Genomic DNA, 18,003 nt, shown 5'->3' with positions numbered 1-18,003 from the left:
CTTCCTGTGTTAATTCTCTGTATCAAAGGAGTTCTCCTCCACTGATCACCTGAGTGAAGCTGCTGCTTTTGTTTTGTTGGGTGGTACCACATCTAATTCTACACATCCTGAAGTGAGGAAGAAGCATGCTAACTCTCTAATTGATGTCACGTGGGTTTTTTACACTCAGTAAATCCTTGTGAGAAACAATTCAGCAAAGTTTAAACTTCTACAGTTTTCAGCAGAATGTGATCATATCTGAGGGCAAACAGTTTTCAGGATGCTGGAGTGGTGGTATGAATCCATACACTTAATTTATGAAAACTTAAGAGATGTACAACAGAATTTTTGATATTTGAAAAATACAACATCAAATATAGAGAGTGATATATAAGTGACCTCATATATATTCATGACCATGTATGCTAATTATATGTATATAAAGTAAAATACTTATAAATATGCAAACTGTGTGTGTGTGTGTATGTGAATGGGTATGTGTGTGGGGGTGTGTGGGTGTGTGTGTATGTATTCATAACTCATGTTCTTGTTATGCCTGCTGTCCGAATCCCCCAGCAGGAAAAGAGAAGACCTCCATGACAATGCAACACGCAAAGCAAGGGAAATTTACTGCTGACTCGAGCCAGGGCCCCTGCTGCAACCAACGCAGTGGTGCAAAGTCAGAGAGCCCCGAGCCCCAGTTTTCAAGCACATTTATAGGGTGCTCAATTTCAAACATAAGCAGTAGGCAGTGGGTGCAAGCGGATTGGTTACATGTTTGCAAAGCAATTTTATTGGTACAAACTTTCGCCCGCGCGGGACTTTCCAGGGAACCTTCCCGGAGGTTTACTGGGCACGTACTGATTAGCTGGTCTCTGGTGGCCTGTTGAGGGCAGATAATTACCTTACCCTCGGGAGGAACTGAAACTTAGGCCTACTCTTAGTTCAGGGCGCCTGTCATGGTGCTAGTCTTGACAGTCTCACATTCTGAGTTCCAAAAGAAGTTTCCAAGATACGAATTCCTTTTGTTGTTGCAAAACTGAGGAGGGTTTCTAAGTCGTGCTGACCCATCAGTATTGTTTTATTTAGAGACAAAGGTCCATGGACTTTAAGAATCAGTCTCCCTGGATGACTGCTTTAGGGAATCCTACTGCTCTACTTTATGTCTGTCCTGAAACCCCGCTTACCTTTCATCCACGGAGATGTTGTACTCTTCACTGTTGCTGGGAGGAGGAGGATGTGCTGGGGGAGGGGGCAGCAAGTCTGCCCAGCTCATGCCGCCTTGCTTTGGGACTTTGGGTGTCCGTGCCCCTTTCTTATGCCCTTGACTCCCTTGAAAAGAAATAAAAGCCAACTTTTATGTCTGAATTTTAAAACTTTTCTATGATCCACAGGTTAATAATGCACATATTATCAATGTTATTAATAATCCACACATTATGTTCTGTAAATATGATCTTGTACTTCATATACAGAGGTAGACACACTTTTTTTCTTGAATTTTAAACAGAACTTTGCACAAAAGGAAATGCAGAATACTGACAAGCTTAACTGCAAAATAAATAGTGAAAGAGCAATAAAACCATAAATGAATTTTTATAAGTCATATCATTAATAGTGATCTTCTTACAGCAATTAATTGCATTATGGATTATCATCTAAAACAAATGAGCTGTAGACATACTTTCTGAAGTGCCTTTCTATTATTTAATTGCTGGAACCTAAAATACAATATGATACAGATACGATCTATTACATTTCCACTGTTGCATTAAATTACCGAGTATATATAATTTGTACTTGTCCACTGAAACGTTTTAGGCACAATGAAATTACTAGTTTTTTTCAGAAAGACAGGTGCAGATGAAAATAACTGCTGGAAGAACTAATATATCTAACAACAAAAGAAGCAGAAAAATGGTTTTTAAAAAGGAGCAGAAGTGTTTTTAGCCACTGTTTCTATAAAATTATGGCTTAGAGTGAAATAATGTTGCTTGAACATTCTTAGAAGTTTAAAATAGCTCAATTATTCAAGTTGCCCAACATTCTGGTATTAGATTTGGTATATTCTTTAAACGTAGGTAGCTGCACATTTTGGTATATTCATTTTAAAATAACGTTAGGTCAAAAGATATTTGGAGATAAAATGGTGGTTCTCCTCCTCCAATAAGATATATTTTACATTCTTAAGTAAATTACAGACAATGAATCTGTAATTATTTTTCTCATATGATCCCTTAAATTCAGTGAATTGTCTTGTTTTTTTTTAAACCTTTCTGAAACAGCTCCAACTCACATGGTACATGAAACAGGTCTGAATATATTCAATGAGACTTATTTTTTTAAGTCACTTGGAAATTTTCAAATGACAGTGTTTATGAAGCCAGATGTTCTTGCACTGGCCTGTTACTACACCAAGTGTGGGCTGCGGGACAGGCTGTTATTTACAAATTATGATGGTCAGGCTTCTGCCTGTTTGTTTCTCCTCCTCCACTCAGCGGTCCTGTCTTAGAATGGCTAGGCGTGTACTGAGGAGCTGACTGTACCCACAGCCTTTGTCTTGATTTCCTGGCACTCATCTACTGTTAACAACTCTACCTGTCCTGAAAGGCCTTACATCACAAATCTCTCCTATACTTCATTTAATTGCCTCATTCTCTCCCCTTATTATTTACCACCAGATTTCACATCATGTTACCTTTTTACCACATATTCACAGAATACTAAATACCAAATAGCTGCAGAACATCAGGATCTGATGGGATCCTGAAGGATGGAGAAAGGCAATTGAATAACAACCCAGAATCTTTTTTTTTCTTTTTCCATTAAGACATTTTTCTCTTTAAGTGGCTAAGAATTCAAAGAAGAAATGGCATGGGATAGCAAATATAAAAATACTTTATATAGCTGTCTCAAGAGTACATCTTTGAAAATTGTCTCTTAATTTAGAAATGCTTAATGCTTCTGCCTACTTAGGCAGAGGTGAGAATCCAAACAGCAAACTCACCACTGGAAGGTATTGAGTAATAATCTGTCAGTCTAGCTCTTTCCCAGTGTCTTTATTATAGTTTAGAGTTTACTTACTTTAAAAAATATAAAAAGTCATTTGATAAGATTTGTTAAAAACAATCCAACAATACATAGTAAAACAACAGTAGATCTAAAAAGGTATAGAGCTAGTCCTAAGCTCCTTAATTCAACTAGAAACAATTTCAATCAGTGACAAAACACAGGCTAGAAAATGCCAAATCAGCATGCCTTCATCAAGGCAAGATGGCAAAATGCAAATACCATATGCATTACAGAAGAGGGGTAGAGACATTTGGCAAAAGCACCTACTGGCAACTTTAATCCAGTTGCTAGGAGGTAATATATCTACCCTCTCCTGGAGAAACAAACCAGAATCAAGATCAATTGGTTTTGTCCTCACTGTGGTGTGACTTGCCACATGTTCGTTCTAATAATGCACCGCCTTTAATTAGAAAAACAGGGCTTAAGTACCAGCAAGCTCCCATCTGCAGCCGCTATCAGGAAAACAGCTGGTAAACAGCTGCACCAGCATGAAAACCACAGGGAAGAGGCCTCGGCATGACTTCTGAGGCTCGTGCACTGATGTTGGGAGGCTGCTTTACGAGATTTTAGAGCAAGAACTAAGTAAGGGATAGAGAGATTATTAACTGAGGCAGGTTCCAATTGTACCTAAATCTCATGATACCATCTCTTGGGCTTTTGATCCTACTCAAGTGTACTGAAGTTTCATATGCTTTAACAGACCACCTTCAAATGGTAACATAGTTAACAGATTAACTGTATGTGCAATATCTTTAGTTATATTTTTGCTGAGATGGAAAAAGTGTTTCAACTGCCTTTAAAGATTCAGTCATGCTTCTGGCTTTAATAGAGCTCCTTATAAAGGAAGAAAATAGGAGCCTCAGCCTTCATCCAAATAGAACGTTAAGATGGTTCAGTGAGTGGACAGTAGTTCACACTGCAGAGACAAGACCTATGCCTGGAAGATTCAAATCATATAAACTGATTAGACATGTCATATTTCAGATCATTAGCATTCAAGCTAAAGAAACGCACCATCTTTGATTATTATAACATCAAAGGAGAGACTGGCCGTCTCCTTGGTTTCCCTTACCTGACGTACTACTTCCCCGGTCTGAACTGTTGTAGGATCCTCCAGTATTCTGGTCATACGACTGGTTGTACGGGATAGTTGGAGCAATTGTGTCATTTGCGCGGTAATCTGGACATTTCAGATGGAAAAAAAGTTATACATTTATTTTGGTGCCTCAATCATTTACCAAGGATTAAGCTTTTAAATTATCATACTGATCACTTGCTAAGATGGACATGTGTTTAGCATGAAAGGTCAAGAAAAAATAAAGATCTTTAAACATATCTACTTTAAGATATGTAAAATACAAACTCTTTGTGTCTTCTTTACATGAATCAGACTAAACATAAGTGTGAATGAATCCTACCAGGGACTATTTCTTCTCTTTAAAACACTTATAAATCAGCTAAGGCATAAGTCAGCTTTGCTTGACTTTTTATCTTTAAAAATATGGTAACAAAATAATTTTAATAATAAGAAATTGTAAAATGTCATGTCTGTGAATCATTAAAAAATAATAAAACATAAAACTGAAACTTGCCAGGAAGATTATGTCTAATTAAAAATACAGATAAAAAGACGAAGTATCTCAGTCTTCCACAAATACTTCTGCTTGCTTAGGGAGAGGTGAAAATCTGAGTGAAAAATTCACCCCAGGAATGTACTGAGTAATAATCTATCAGTCTAGCTGCATTCCAGTGTCTTTATTATAGTTTGACATACCAAGGCTGTTTATAAGCAGTATAAACAATATATCACAGCTCTAAAATATTTGTACAGAGGACTGTCAAACCTTTCCAAAGTCCACAATAAAGTCGTATACTCTGCAGGAATATTATGACAATAGTTTGAATCCCCACTGTAAACTCCATGATTATAGAAACTCTCCTATTCATCTTTGTCATGAACTCATGTATTATGCTAAGTGAAATAAGTCACACGGAGAAAGGCAAATATTACATGATATCACTCATAGTTGGAATCTAAAAAATTCAACAAGCCAGTGCATATAACAAAAAGAAGGAGATTCACAGATACAGAGAACAAACTAGTGGTTATCAGCAGGGAGAGGAAACGGGGAGGGGCATATAGATAAGGGACTAATAGCTATATTATATGTAAAATAAGCTACAAGTATATACTGTTCAACACAAGGAATGTAGCCAGTATTTTATAACTATAAATGGAGTGTAACCTTTAAAAATTGTGAATGACTACATTGTACACCTGTAACTTCTGCAACAGGGTACATCAACTATACTTCAAGAAAAAAATGGTTAGAAAATATCTATTGAATTGGGTTATTATACCAATCAAATGTTTTCTTAAACTGGGAATAAAGCAAGATGACTGACTTATTAAAGTAAAACATATAACACTATCTCTTGGTAATTTCCAACTGTAATACATTTAGCTTTGAAAAAAACATTTCCAAGTCAAGCCTCAAAAAAAAGAAATCTGTGTTTCTAATTATCTGCAATTAAATATATCCTTTACCTGGACACTCATACAAAACTGTCCTGACTTATTCAAATTAGAGCATTCCCTTTATTTCTAGAGGTTTAATTTTGTAAATCATGTTATTAAAGCAGTATCCTAAAGGAACTACAAAGAAATCAAATACCTATCCCTTCCAACTCACCCATTTTACAATAGAGAAACATTCCCCTCAGGCCATAAAATACTATTCTGCAGTAATAAGTTAACACTGAACTCAATTTACTTTAGGTTCTATCCTGACAGACTTCAATCAGGTCAAAGAAATTTAGGGTCTAAAATCATACACTGCAGCAGTCTTGGTAACCACAAGAGGTAGAAGAAATATAAAAAATTGAACCACTTCTCCAGTTCAAGCTTATTTTTTTTCAGTTTGATATAAAAATGCCATTCATTTATGTGACCATGTAGAAGCAATTATCTTCCATTCTCGAGTGGAAAGAATGGGAGAGTCTATTTAAAAGGTGAGGTATTGTGACGGCTGTACATCTGCCTTATGAATAAAAGATTCTGTCCGGAGCAATTGCTCACCTACGATTAAATTTAAATTAATCTCGAAACCATTTGGAAATACTTATATATTATTATAAAATCAATTTTCCAAGGTTATTGTTGGGCTAATTAACTTTTCGACACTGGAAATTTTGAAACCAAAGAAATCAGAAAACCTTAGTGACAAAAGACAGATGTCACTGGCGAGTTCCAGACAAGCTTTGACCTGTAGTACTGAAGGGTTAAGGCAGCCAATACAGAAAATGGGGGGAATAAAGGCAGGTCTCCTCACCTTTGTTCAGTTTGTTTTGCTCCATGATGTTATACTGAATCGACGCCACTTCCTGTTTCTGCTGGCCGGGTGGCTTCCAGTGCTTCTCACCAGAGTCCCCACTGCCGTTGTTCATGTTGTTGCTGAGGTTTGACTGGATGAGCTGGGTGGTGGCATAAGGGGTGGGCTGCCCTGATGGATTGACAAAACGCCCATCCTTCAGATTTGGGCTATTGAAGGTTTTCATCTCATTGATTTTGTTACTAAGGTCCACATCACCATAAACAGTTGACTCAGGGAGCGTCAGATTTGTGTGTTTGTTATCCAGTTGGTTGTTATAATTTGCTATACAATCAGCTATGTGCAATGGAGAGGAAAAGGAAAAAGTCATTCTGCATGGTTATTCGTTTTAAATTTCCTTGTAAGAAGCTTTGTGAATCACAGTAAAATTGTTATATAAAGTATAAATGGGCTTAAATATGATGAATAAAAAGGACCAAGTATCCTTATGTCCTTTCTAAAGAACAGAATCAAATGTTCTTTCCAAAAAAAAAAAAAAAAATTGAGGGTGTAAGAAGAGGACATATAATTTATATGGAGACTAAATAATTCTGAACTTCATTTAGTGCTATGTAGTTTATAAATAATGAACTCAATTTAAGTAATTTTCCTTTAACAATCACATTAATGGGAAATGCACTAAGAGAATATATACATGAATATCTTTATGTGCCAAGTTTAAATTTTCTGATCTGGAGTTACCGAACTATTTGAAGTTGCTAGCTAGCTGTTGAAGCAACAGAACAAGGCTAATAGGTTAAGAGTCCAGACCGTCTCCCTCCCCACAAAAACCTCTGCCCTCAGATCAAATAACTGGAGATTTCAATACTGCATAAACACCTCTATTCAAAAAAATGAGGAACAGAGGTAAAGTGATGGTAAACAATACTCAGGAGAGCTTTATTAGTTTTTTCCCTTGGTCACACAAGATAATCATTATCAAGAAAAGCTATTATATAATCATTTTGCATGGTTTCATAATGATACCTCAAGATATACAAAATGACAATAATGATGGTCAAATGAATCATAGTAGGCAGGGCAATTTAATCAAGTAACACCTGTAATAATCTGTCTAATATTTCAACTTCACTCTAATTTTTCCTTCATTTAAACATTTAAGAGTGAAATAAGTAATATATACATAGAAATACTTAAGGTCTGCATTTGAAAATATTAAAACAGCAGAAAGAACTAAAATCATCATATAAAACTAAAATATTATTTAAATAAAAATTTAGTTGTTATAATAGTAAAAATACCACTATTTTATTCATAGTGGCTGCCACATTAACAAGTTCACCTTGAGGATGAGTTTTCAACTAAACAGCGTAATGATGAATTAACATGGCTACTACTAAAAATGTAAAAATGAATATAGTTTTAAGAAAAAATTGCAACTTCTCGACCCTACTGAATTCAATTACCTTGTATTTTAACAACAAATGATCAGGGAGCAGAGGTATTTGATTAATCTTCCTTTAGTAATTTTATTTCTAATTTCTAGGTATTAAGCTTCATGTAAGAGTTGTTAAAATATTTTTAATGGCAATATGGTTTTGGCAATCTCATTTTTCTTTGCAAATATTTCCATATGACTGCTATCCAACAGAACTTTCTGAGATGAACATGTTCTATTTTGCACTGTCTAATACAATAGCCACGTGTGAGCACTCAAAATGTGGCTAGTGCAAATGAGGAACTGGATTTTAAATGGCATTTTATTTAATTTAAGTAGCCACCTGAAGCCAGAGGCAATCATGTTGGATAACTCAGCTCTCCATATTGATTTACAAAAATGTTCTTCTTTTATTGGCCTCAGCATAATCTTTCTTTTACTTATAATTATGTGAGCACTTCTCTGCCTAGATAACTAGAACACCAACCTCTGAAGAATAGGGACTTGGTCATATGGTTGCATCATTTTCATATCCAAATTCAATGGAGACTATGATTTGTTCTTTATGGTACATCATATTTTTTACTTAAATGCCATATTTTATTTTCCTTTTCCTTAATTCCATGGGTTATTTCTATAGTCATATGTTTTGATCCCTCATGACTCTTCCAATATTTCCTATATTGTGAATGCATGCTGAAAGGTTTTTTTTAAGAATTATTTATAATTTTGTTTATTGTTTTAAATATTGCATACTCTACATCCAAAGTTTACTGACATGTTTTAGCATGAAATTTTAGCAAGTAATTCACCACACATATTTCTGAACCCCAGAGACACATTTAGTATTAACACAGACATCTACAAAAGGTATAGATTTCTTGTATCCTATAAAAATTTACTATTATAAAATAAAATTTTTGAATTTCAGTGTTAGCTTTCATTTACAATTATTTTTGCCACCATGTAATTATTCTTATTGTTGTTGTTACTGCCATTAAAAACTGGAATCCCTCAGACTATATATTTATTGGTCTTTTGATTTGTTTTGCCCTGAAAATCTTTAAAATAAATACTATAAATAACTACAATCTACTAAAATTATAATTACATACATTCTTATGAGGACAACTACTTCTCCATAATTTCCTTTTTCCTTACTTGCTATTTATTCTAGGATTTATATCCTCCATTCTCCCTTCACATACTGGGAAACATTTTTGCGTGCAGGGTGAGATGTGGAGATATAAGGATGGAGAACATAACTTGAATCAGGCTAATGTGCTAAACAGTGGTTCATATTTCATGAACATATTGATTAAATTTCCTTTCCAATTTAGGGAGAAGCAAAGGGAAGTTATCTCCTCATGGCCGGTTCCTAGCAATGCCGAGCCTGTGTATCAAGCCATCTCTGTGCCTCTAACCTGGGCGGCTATACGTGGTCAGGTTGCCATCACTGTTCCCATTGCCTGCTGTGCAGCAATTGATGGAGCAATCATTGTGGCTGTTCCCAGTGTTAGGCCATGTGTCCGCCAGCCACGGCTGCGCGGCGGGTTCACTGATGTTGAGAAGTCCTGGCCTAAAGAAGAAAAACATGTGTAAAAGCAAGTGTTATATAAGTAGCAAATAACATTGCCTGTTCAGAATTCCAACCCAATCTCCATCTTATTATCCTCACAAATAACTTGGTCAATTATGCTGAAAGATATTCTTTTTATTTTATTTTATAGACAAGGCAACAATGTAATGTTCTGAGACACACCTTGGTTTATATAGCCATTACACTGTAAACAGGCAGAGACTTAAAATACTGTAGTTTTTGATGTTTTACTCCTTCTTCAGTCAGAGTAACTAAGAACCAAACATGGAATCTAAAAAGGTGGATGCTTGTATTTTTCAGTGTTTTAATAGCTTACAGAATACTCGAGTTAAGATAGTTTGCATTTCTTTTATGACCCATTAAAAGACATGATTCTTCTCACAACTTCATTAAAAAATGGAACAAGCTGTTTACTTAGATAAAGGAGCCTTCACAGTAAGCACATTTGCATACTTTTCTCCAAAACCACGTCTCAGAGAGAGTGCATCTTGGGCTCTGTGACCTTTTGTGGAGAGCCTCATCAGTGTTTCAGTCCACAGTTCTGTAAGCTTGTCAACAATTTCTGATGGTGACAATGTAAAATGCCATAAATCCCTATATAAACAAAAGAAAGCTACTGAATTAAATCTGGTAAAACAGTGATGTCCACTGTAAGATATATGCGTGTTAATGTTTCTTTTGGGGGGGAACAACAGATGTTAATCCTCTTTCACTGTACACTGGGAATGCAAAGTACATGAGCAGTTACTAATGGGAACCCTGGACCACCGGTGGCAGAGACACAGACATTAAGTTCAGCAAGGGCAGTCCTGAGGTCCTTTTCCAACCTTGACTCCGATTGGTAATTCAGCAAAAGAGGTGATGATGCAGGATATACTGTCAGATCTACAATCAACAGACCGGCACTGCAGATTCGGAAAAGATGTCCTTCATGGTTTCATTTTCTTTGTTAAAATGTAAAAACCATGCTTCTCATTTAGCTGGGAAGCAAGAACCTGACATTTAACTTGTGTGTATGTGGAGTGTGTGTGTGTGCATGCACACTCAGTCGAGTCTGACTCTGATATCCCGTGTAGTGTAGCCCAGGCTCCTCTGTCCATGGGACTCTCCAGGCAAGAATACTGGAGTGGGTTGCCATGCCCTCCTCCGGGGGATCTTCCCGGCCGAAGGATGGAACCCTCATCTCTTATATCTTCTGCACAGGCAAGCAGATTCTTTACCACCAGAGCCACTTGGGAAGCCCATCACAGTCATTGTTATGGTTTCTACTCTGACATAGAGTCAGCCAAGGAAACTTATTATGCAAACGATGGCTATTTAAGGAATAATTCACTTCAAATGAAAACATGGGTTTATAATTTATATATCTGCATACATATATATGTATCCATGTGTATACACGTATCTGTAATATAAATGAATACTTACCTTTTGTCTATAATGTGTGAGGCACTGTTCTGGCTTCTTTACATATATTATTAACTCCTTCTAATAATCTACAGAGTAGTTACTACTATCACCCAGATTTTACAGATTAGGAAATGGAATTGCCCAAGAGAGGCTAAGAAATGTGTTCAGGGGTATAGAAAGTGAGTGAGTGGCAGAGTTGGGATTCAAATACTAGTAGGTTATCTGCAGAATCCACACTGCAAACCAGGAAGCTATAAACACCTATACTGAAGAGTGACTAAATTTCTAAAAACCCTCAAACATTCCTAATAAAAGGAAGAGTGGGGAAACGTCTGAAGTCTTCAGAATAATGTTGTAAAAACTGGACAAATTCATTGTTAAAACTGTTGATAAAAACATGCTTTGAAGAGCAATGTGGCTGACCTGTTAAAATTTAAAACATTTAAATGCAAGCTGTATCACAGATATCTGGAGCCTTTGAAATTGATGTGGGTTACACAAAGTCTGCATCTAGCTGTCTTTAGCTTTTCTTGTTTTCTCTTAAACCTAAATCAACTGTGTTATCGCTTTTGAAGTTATTAAAAATAAATCTCCATATCTGACACTGTAGAAATATTAGAGTATGTTTGAAGTATGGGTCAAGTGGAAATTTTCCACAGCCTGACTTACATGGTTCAAAAGGAATAGACGGTATTTTTATGCTACTATGATTCCCTCAGAAAAGCACTTTCAAAAGTAAACATTTTGATATCTCAGAGGCTGAAAGAACTTTTCATATGTATGGGAGCTTTCCGACAGGAAGTGGGATTAACAATTCACATCCTGGCATTTGGTTCAGACTTGTGTTTGGTGAAGAAGGCTGAGTCATGATTACTGGCCCATAATGAGTCTTAAAATGACATATGTATATTTCAGAGACCTCTAAGGAAGTCAAAGTCATAAGTAGTTATTTTTATAATGGTGTTAGGGTCCTTAAAACCTAAAAATCTCATAAGATATCTTTCTGCATTTAAGATGATCTAATGTGTATGGGACAGATTTAGCTGTCCTACAATATGAAATGAAGCAGAAACAAAACACAGTGCTGGTTACAGTGATTAATAAGTGTTGAACATATTATATAATATAATGTTACCATATTATATATATAAATACAATCATATTATACACATATGTTCATATGTTAGTTATATTTTCAGGCTAATACATCTGAACTTTGCCTATTTCTTCCTTGTCTTCAAAAAGGTATTATTAAAGAAAGGAAGATACTAGGGCTTGCAAAAACCATATTTAACTTCCATTTTATATTAAGGGGACAGTTTTGTGTCATAAAGGAAAAGAGGACAAATGAACTTAAATAATTTGTGGCAATTACTTTCAATTCCTCTGCTCCTCTTACTCCAGATATTCTATTCACTCACTCCAAACATACCACACACACACACACACACACACACACACACACACACACACACACACTTGAACTCCTAAACCACAAAATAAAATATTAGAGGGTCCAGGAGCTGAAGAAAATAGTGAAGGGGTCTAGCAACAAGGGCTGCCTATAGGCTGTCTCCTCTTTTTTTTTGACATGCTGAAGAGCTTTGAAGCCCGGTAGGAAGCAAGGGATAGATCTGAAGGTGGTCAGTCCTTTAGAGAGCAGCAAGGCCTGAGTTCTGTTTCTCGCCTTCTGTGGCCAGGAAATGTGCTATGGGCATTCTTGATCTGGTTAGCCTGACTTTCCCACTCTCTTCTCCAGGCTTTCTCTGCTCTTTCCTGGTTTGTGCTGTGGTTTGGATTTTAACTATCTTTGCCACCACCGCCCCCCTCCCCATGACCCCAGAATTGGAGACTGGGATATTTGAAATAAGGAAAACAAATGAACAAAACAGTCACTTAATATTTACATGATTCTCACTGGACCACATTGCAAGTCCTTTGTCCTTTTCAAGTTGAGAAGACGTTTCTTTGCTTAACTGTGATCCTCATTTTCACTTTTCTGTGAACAGGTAAATTCACACTTTTGAGAACCAAGAGAGTTCTCCGGTTCTCCTTCTCTCTCAATCTTCTCCTTTATCAGAGGAAAATGTCCAGGGCCCAGAATTTTCTCTCAAGTCAACAAGGACTGAACTGAAATCTTCTGACATTTATTTGGTAAGCCATCCCTCTCTTCTTTAAGATACTTTTTGGTAATATTTTTCAAAGATCAATAACTCATATACTGAATTTATGGATCTAATCTAATAAATTACATTTATTGCACTACAAAAATTCATGTATTCAATTATTAATTCATAAATCACATAGGCTCTAACCCTAGGATCTCACATTCTATTGTGGGAAACAATCATTAAAGCCAGGAGTTAGTAAACTATTTCTATAAAGGCTCAGAGGGTAAACATTTAGGCTTTTTGAGACATATACTTTTTGTTTCAACTATTCAGCTCTGTTATTGTAGTGGGAAAGCAGTCTTGGACAACATGTAAATGATGGAGTCCGGCTGTATTTTAATAAATCTTTACTTACAATTACGGGTGGCACACCAAATTCAGACCCGGAGCCATAATTTGCTGACCCCTGATATAAGCAAAAGATAGTTGTACCTCATATGAGGCACTTGTAGAAGGGAATGACAACCCACTCCAGTATTCTTACCTGGAAAAATCCATGGACAGAGAAAGCCTGGTGGGATACAGCCCATGGGGTCGCAAAGAGTTGGACATGACGGAGCGACTAACACACACACACACACACACACACACACACACACATCAGGTGCTTCACTGTGGTATTTATATAGAACAGAGAGTTCATGGAGGACACAGCAGGCGAACCTCAGCAAGCTGACAAGGGGAGGAGGGACATTCTCCAGGCTAATGTCACAAGGACATAAAGAGAATGCAATATTTGTGACTGTTAGGTGAGTTGACAAGAGTGACTCATAGCACGTGGCACAGAGAAGTATGAAGGGGTGCAAGCCCCTGGAGGTTGTGGGTTTCATGTACATTGCCCAGTTTGGACTTGCTATTTTAAATATGGTGTGTTCTATCGAAAAATGGGATCTTCAGAGGCTCAGAGTCATGATCAATATGTATTTCAAAATTGCATTCCGGCTCCAATGGGCAAAGAGAATTAACAGGAAACCATGCTAACGAAAGCAGATGAAGGTAAGATTGCTGGGAGTGTTTGTAACAGATCGGGTTCAGAAGATTGAAACTGAAAACAACACAGTGATAGTGAAAGGAGAAAAAGGTAGGATTTAGGAAATACAGTGATGACAATGATGACATTGTGACTTAGGTGTCATAAAGCAGATGTGGCGGGAGGTCCACAGAGGGCTCACAGGACCTAAGAGGCCTGAGGGAATTCAGTGTTTAGGGATAGGATCAGAGAAGTGAGTACAGGGGTCCAACTCGCTGTTCATTCTCTTATTAAACTGGATCATAGAACACACATACAACACACACACACACATTCACAAATAGCTAGTAAGACCTCTTCTTCAAGGCATTCCTGATCCTCTTAACCCTGTTCTATTTTCCCAAAGCACTCACCAACTGCTTCTACTATAGAGCTGACTTTAAAAAAAAAGTTTATTATTAATCTTCTATCTCCCCCACTAAATGTAAGGTTCAGAAGGACAGGAACTTGTATTGACTTTGCTCACTGAAGCCGCCTAGGCAGCTAGAACAGTGCCTGTCACATTGTAGGCATTCAATAAATAGTGTTGATGAATAAATAAATTTAAAACTGTGTATATAACTGCCATTTTGAATCCTGACTCTAGTATCTTTATTCAACTGTTGCCTCTATAACATTCTAGCATCATTTGTCATTTGGTAAAAAGATCATTTCTATTTGGTGTTTAAAATAAATCCATTTCCCTGCTATACTATTTTTACATTCAAAAGGTTGTGTAGGATGATAGGGGGAGCTTTCCAAATGGAACTTTGTGATTTTTCAGTCCTGCTGAAGAAACTATCATTTGGTACTGAGCGATCGCTGGCCATCATGTCCTTCTTGATAATTTGGTCTACCTAAGTTGTAAATTCCTTTAGAGCAGGAACCATACTTATATTTTATACATGTGTATGTGTGTTTTTGAGAGAGAGACACAACACATCTGTGCAAAAGCCCATGCACATAGGCTGGTGCAGAACACACAGAAGATGCTCAAAAAGCATTTTCCTATGCTCGGATTAATGAGAAAGCTGATGTCTACAGCTGTGAATATACACATGCAGAGAGGTGGTGGTACCATCAGGAATTCCAGATTTATCCATGAGAGAATGTTCTTACGCCGAAGGCTGTTTCATGAATGTCTGGGCTATGATTTAGATAGGATTTCCCTGGTTGCAAAAACATGCCCTGGTTTAATTCCTGAATCAAGTGGATTTATTCCTTTTGAAGACCTGCCTTGCTGTGGGTTCTTTCCGTGGCTGGCTTTGTTTCACAGGTATGAAAACAGGAAGCCCCCAGCAGTACCCAGAAAATAGAAGATTAGCGCTTACTGTCAGCATTTTACTAAAGACGGTTAAGTTTTGCTTTTGTTTCTTTTTTCTTTTACCACACTTTGTCATACACTAAATTCAGTGATTTTATCATCAGATGGTATGTTTCTCAGATTCAGGAATAATGTTTTATTTTTATCTTCCCCAGGAACAACTATACTATCTAACTATACAAAGCAGGGCACTCAATAAGTTAACTGAATTTGAATTATAAAATGGCTTTGGTTGAAAAAAAATTTTTTTCTTACATCCTAAGCTAGAAGTTGCTATTTTTGAAAAGAAAGAATTATCTTAGAAAATTCTGATGTTTGGCTCACGTAACTTATATCTTCTTTCAGCCCCTTTCAGGCGACTGTCACATCAATTTGTGATTTCTCTGTGAATACATTAAAGTTCACTGAATAATAATTACCAAAAAATCATAAATGTAGGATTGAGGTTCATTTTAATTAGAGGGGAAAAAAATCTCCGTGTTAACAAGCTACCTAGATTCTCCTTTTATTTCAACATACTTCCCCGTGAATGGAGACTGAACTATGTTGAATTTATAACAAGAGAAAACAAACAGATGTAACCTACAACTTATGAGCTAGTGTTGTGTTCAGCAGGTTTCCAAATGAACACTTTTTCTTTGATAGTATCTGTTAACTAGCTATATTTCTTAATCTTCATAAATGCCATCACTTAATTACTTTAACTCCTTTTAATGATTTGCTAAATCAGCAAGTCTGTCTTTCCTGGTTAAAGTGCTCCCTCTGGTGTTCACTGCCCAAGATGCACCAGCTCCAATCTAATGCATTTGTGTGTTAACATGCTTGGTTCTAAAGCAGAGCAGAATGGAGTACTTCTTGGAGTAGTTCTAAAAGATTTAAACACTTTTCACCTTTAAGTTAAACCTTTTAAGCAGAGAAAGTGATGTCATCGAGGAAGACAAGAAGAAATATCTGGAAGGTCCCTTAGAATCTAAAAACCAGCAAGATAATTACCTCCCTCCACTGCTCACAGCTTCGCCTCCTCTCTGATAAGTTACTGGAATGTTACAAAAAAAAAAAAAAAAAAAGGAACAATTAATAGACATGTTTGCATTTATATATCAAAAGCTATGACATTCAAGAGCATCTTTCTAGAATGGAATGTTTTCTCCCTTTCTACTTAGAAGCATTGCAAAAACTCATCACAGGAAATAGATTTCTGATTCAACTAAGTATTTTTTTAAAGATGGTATAGAATTAAATATGTTATTCTTATTTTCTTAGTGAACAAGTTTGAAAACTAAGGAGAAGCAAACTTCAGTATATTCTTATTAAATATAATAACTATTACACATTTGTACATTTACATTCTCAGATTTCTATCTTGAATTTACTATCAGATCATGTAATTTCATGATGTTATAGAAGTGGAATATTAAATTTTGGAAAATAAAAACCTACCAGACCATTTCCCCAGAAATATGAGTACCAGTAAGATGGATATAAATGTGAAAATAAACCTTTCTTTCCACACACAAAGATGTATGCCAAGTTGTGACAATTAATGTGACCTATTTTTTATTGTGGTTTGAGAAAATACTTCTCATTATATTTTCATCAAACATGTATACATAGTGAAAATATATCTTAATGCCCGTGAAAGCATTCTCAGCTTAATAAGTTATGGGTATAAAATTTAGCCATAACAAAAAAAGATTTGCACATAGTTAGCAAGGGGTTAAGAATATTAGCTTTTCTGTAAATACAGACACATTTTCTAAGAACAAATATGTTTCTAAAAGCTGCCAAATTCTGCTACTTAGAAGAACTCCAAACTGGGAGTCTGTTAAGGAGAGATAACTGCATCCAGTGATTATAATAACTGGATTAAAACCGAGAAGGCAGGACCACAGGTACATTTTTACTAAAGGTGATGCAAAAGAAGAGGACCCTCTTTGAAAGAAACTGAATAGAACAGAGTATTAGGACTTGGACTTAGGGAAAATGAAAAGTTCTATCTTTCAAATGTGCTGTATATTTTGGTTACCTTTAAGAATGCTGATTCTATGGATAGAGAATTGCTTGGGAGAGAAAATTTTGTTGGAAATCCAGAAAGCTTAAGTTAAGGGGAAAAAAATGCACTGCCAAGTCTAAAATAATCAGTTGATCATTAGCATGTTAAATCATGCTGAGGGTAGAAACAGTGTGCCTATCTAATGAAATACATGCAAACAAGGCTCAGATGCACTGTGGAATCATGAATAAACAACTGCATTGAAGGGATGACAAGCAACACCAACCATTTCTACTTCAAGTGCATGCCTGGCATGAGTAAATGAAGTACTGTCTCCATTGTAAGTCCTTTCCCCCCAGCTTACTGCAGAAAATGAAATAAAAACAGGAACACAATAGTACAACACATGCCAAACTAACAAAGGCAAGGAGGAGGGTAAGCGCAAATATATACCTGTTGGTGTGAAGGTAAAAGACGGGACTGAAAAATCAAAACAAAATATAAACCAGTTATTAAGCTGAAGAGAGAAAGGGAACATATCACATTAGTATAAATCAAGCAGACAGCTGAACATAAAACAAATGTAAATAACTAAGCCAGTAGTTCTGACACTCTTGATATGTGAATAAAACCAAATCTGAGGGTAAAAAAGAAGCTTGTCTCTGCAGGTATCAT

At 36.3% G+C, this 18,003-nt stretch overlaps 1 protein-coding gene across 1 annotated transcript in view; it reads right to left on the bottom strand.

The window, feature by feature from the left end:
- ROBO1 (roundabout guidance receptor 1) overlaps positions 1 to 18,003 on the bottom strand; it is a 444,051-nt gene that overhangs the window by 34,356 nt on the left and 391,692 nt on the right. Inside the window, exons 18-23 of the mRNA XM_065913546.1 lie at positions 17,782 to 17,808; positions 16,329 to 16,371; positions 9,246 to 9,400; positions 6,384 to 6,719; positions 4,124 to 4,231; positions 1,167 to 1,311 (exon numbers count right to left, since the gene is read on the bottom strand). Coding sequence (XP_065769618.1) covers positions 1,167 to 1,311; positions 4,124 to 4,231; positions 6,384 to 6,719; positions 9,246 to 9,400; positions 16,329 to 16,371; positions 17,782 to 17,808 — 814 coding nt within the window. The remainder of the gene's footprint in view (positions 1 to 1,166; positions 1,312 to 4,123; positions 4,232 to 6,383; positions 6,720 to 9,245; positions 9,401 to 16,328; positions 16,372 to 17,781; positions 17,809 to 18,003) is intronic.

The sequence above is a fragment of the Muntiacus reevesi genome, chromosome 21 (genome assembly GCF_963930625.1).
Source record: "Muntiacus reevesi chromosome 21, mMunRee1.1, whole genome shotgun sequence".
Classification (NCBI taxonomy): domain Eukaryota; kingdom Metazoa; phylum Chordata; class Mammalia; order Artiodactyla; family Cervidae; genus Muntiacus; species Muntiacus reevesi.
Note: the sequence above shows the minus strand (reverse complement) of the source record. Positions and strands in the feature narration are given on the sequence as shown.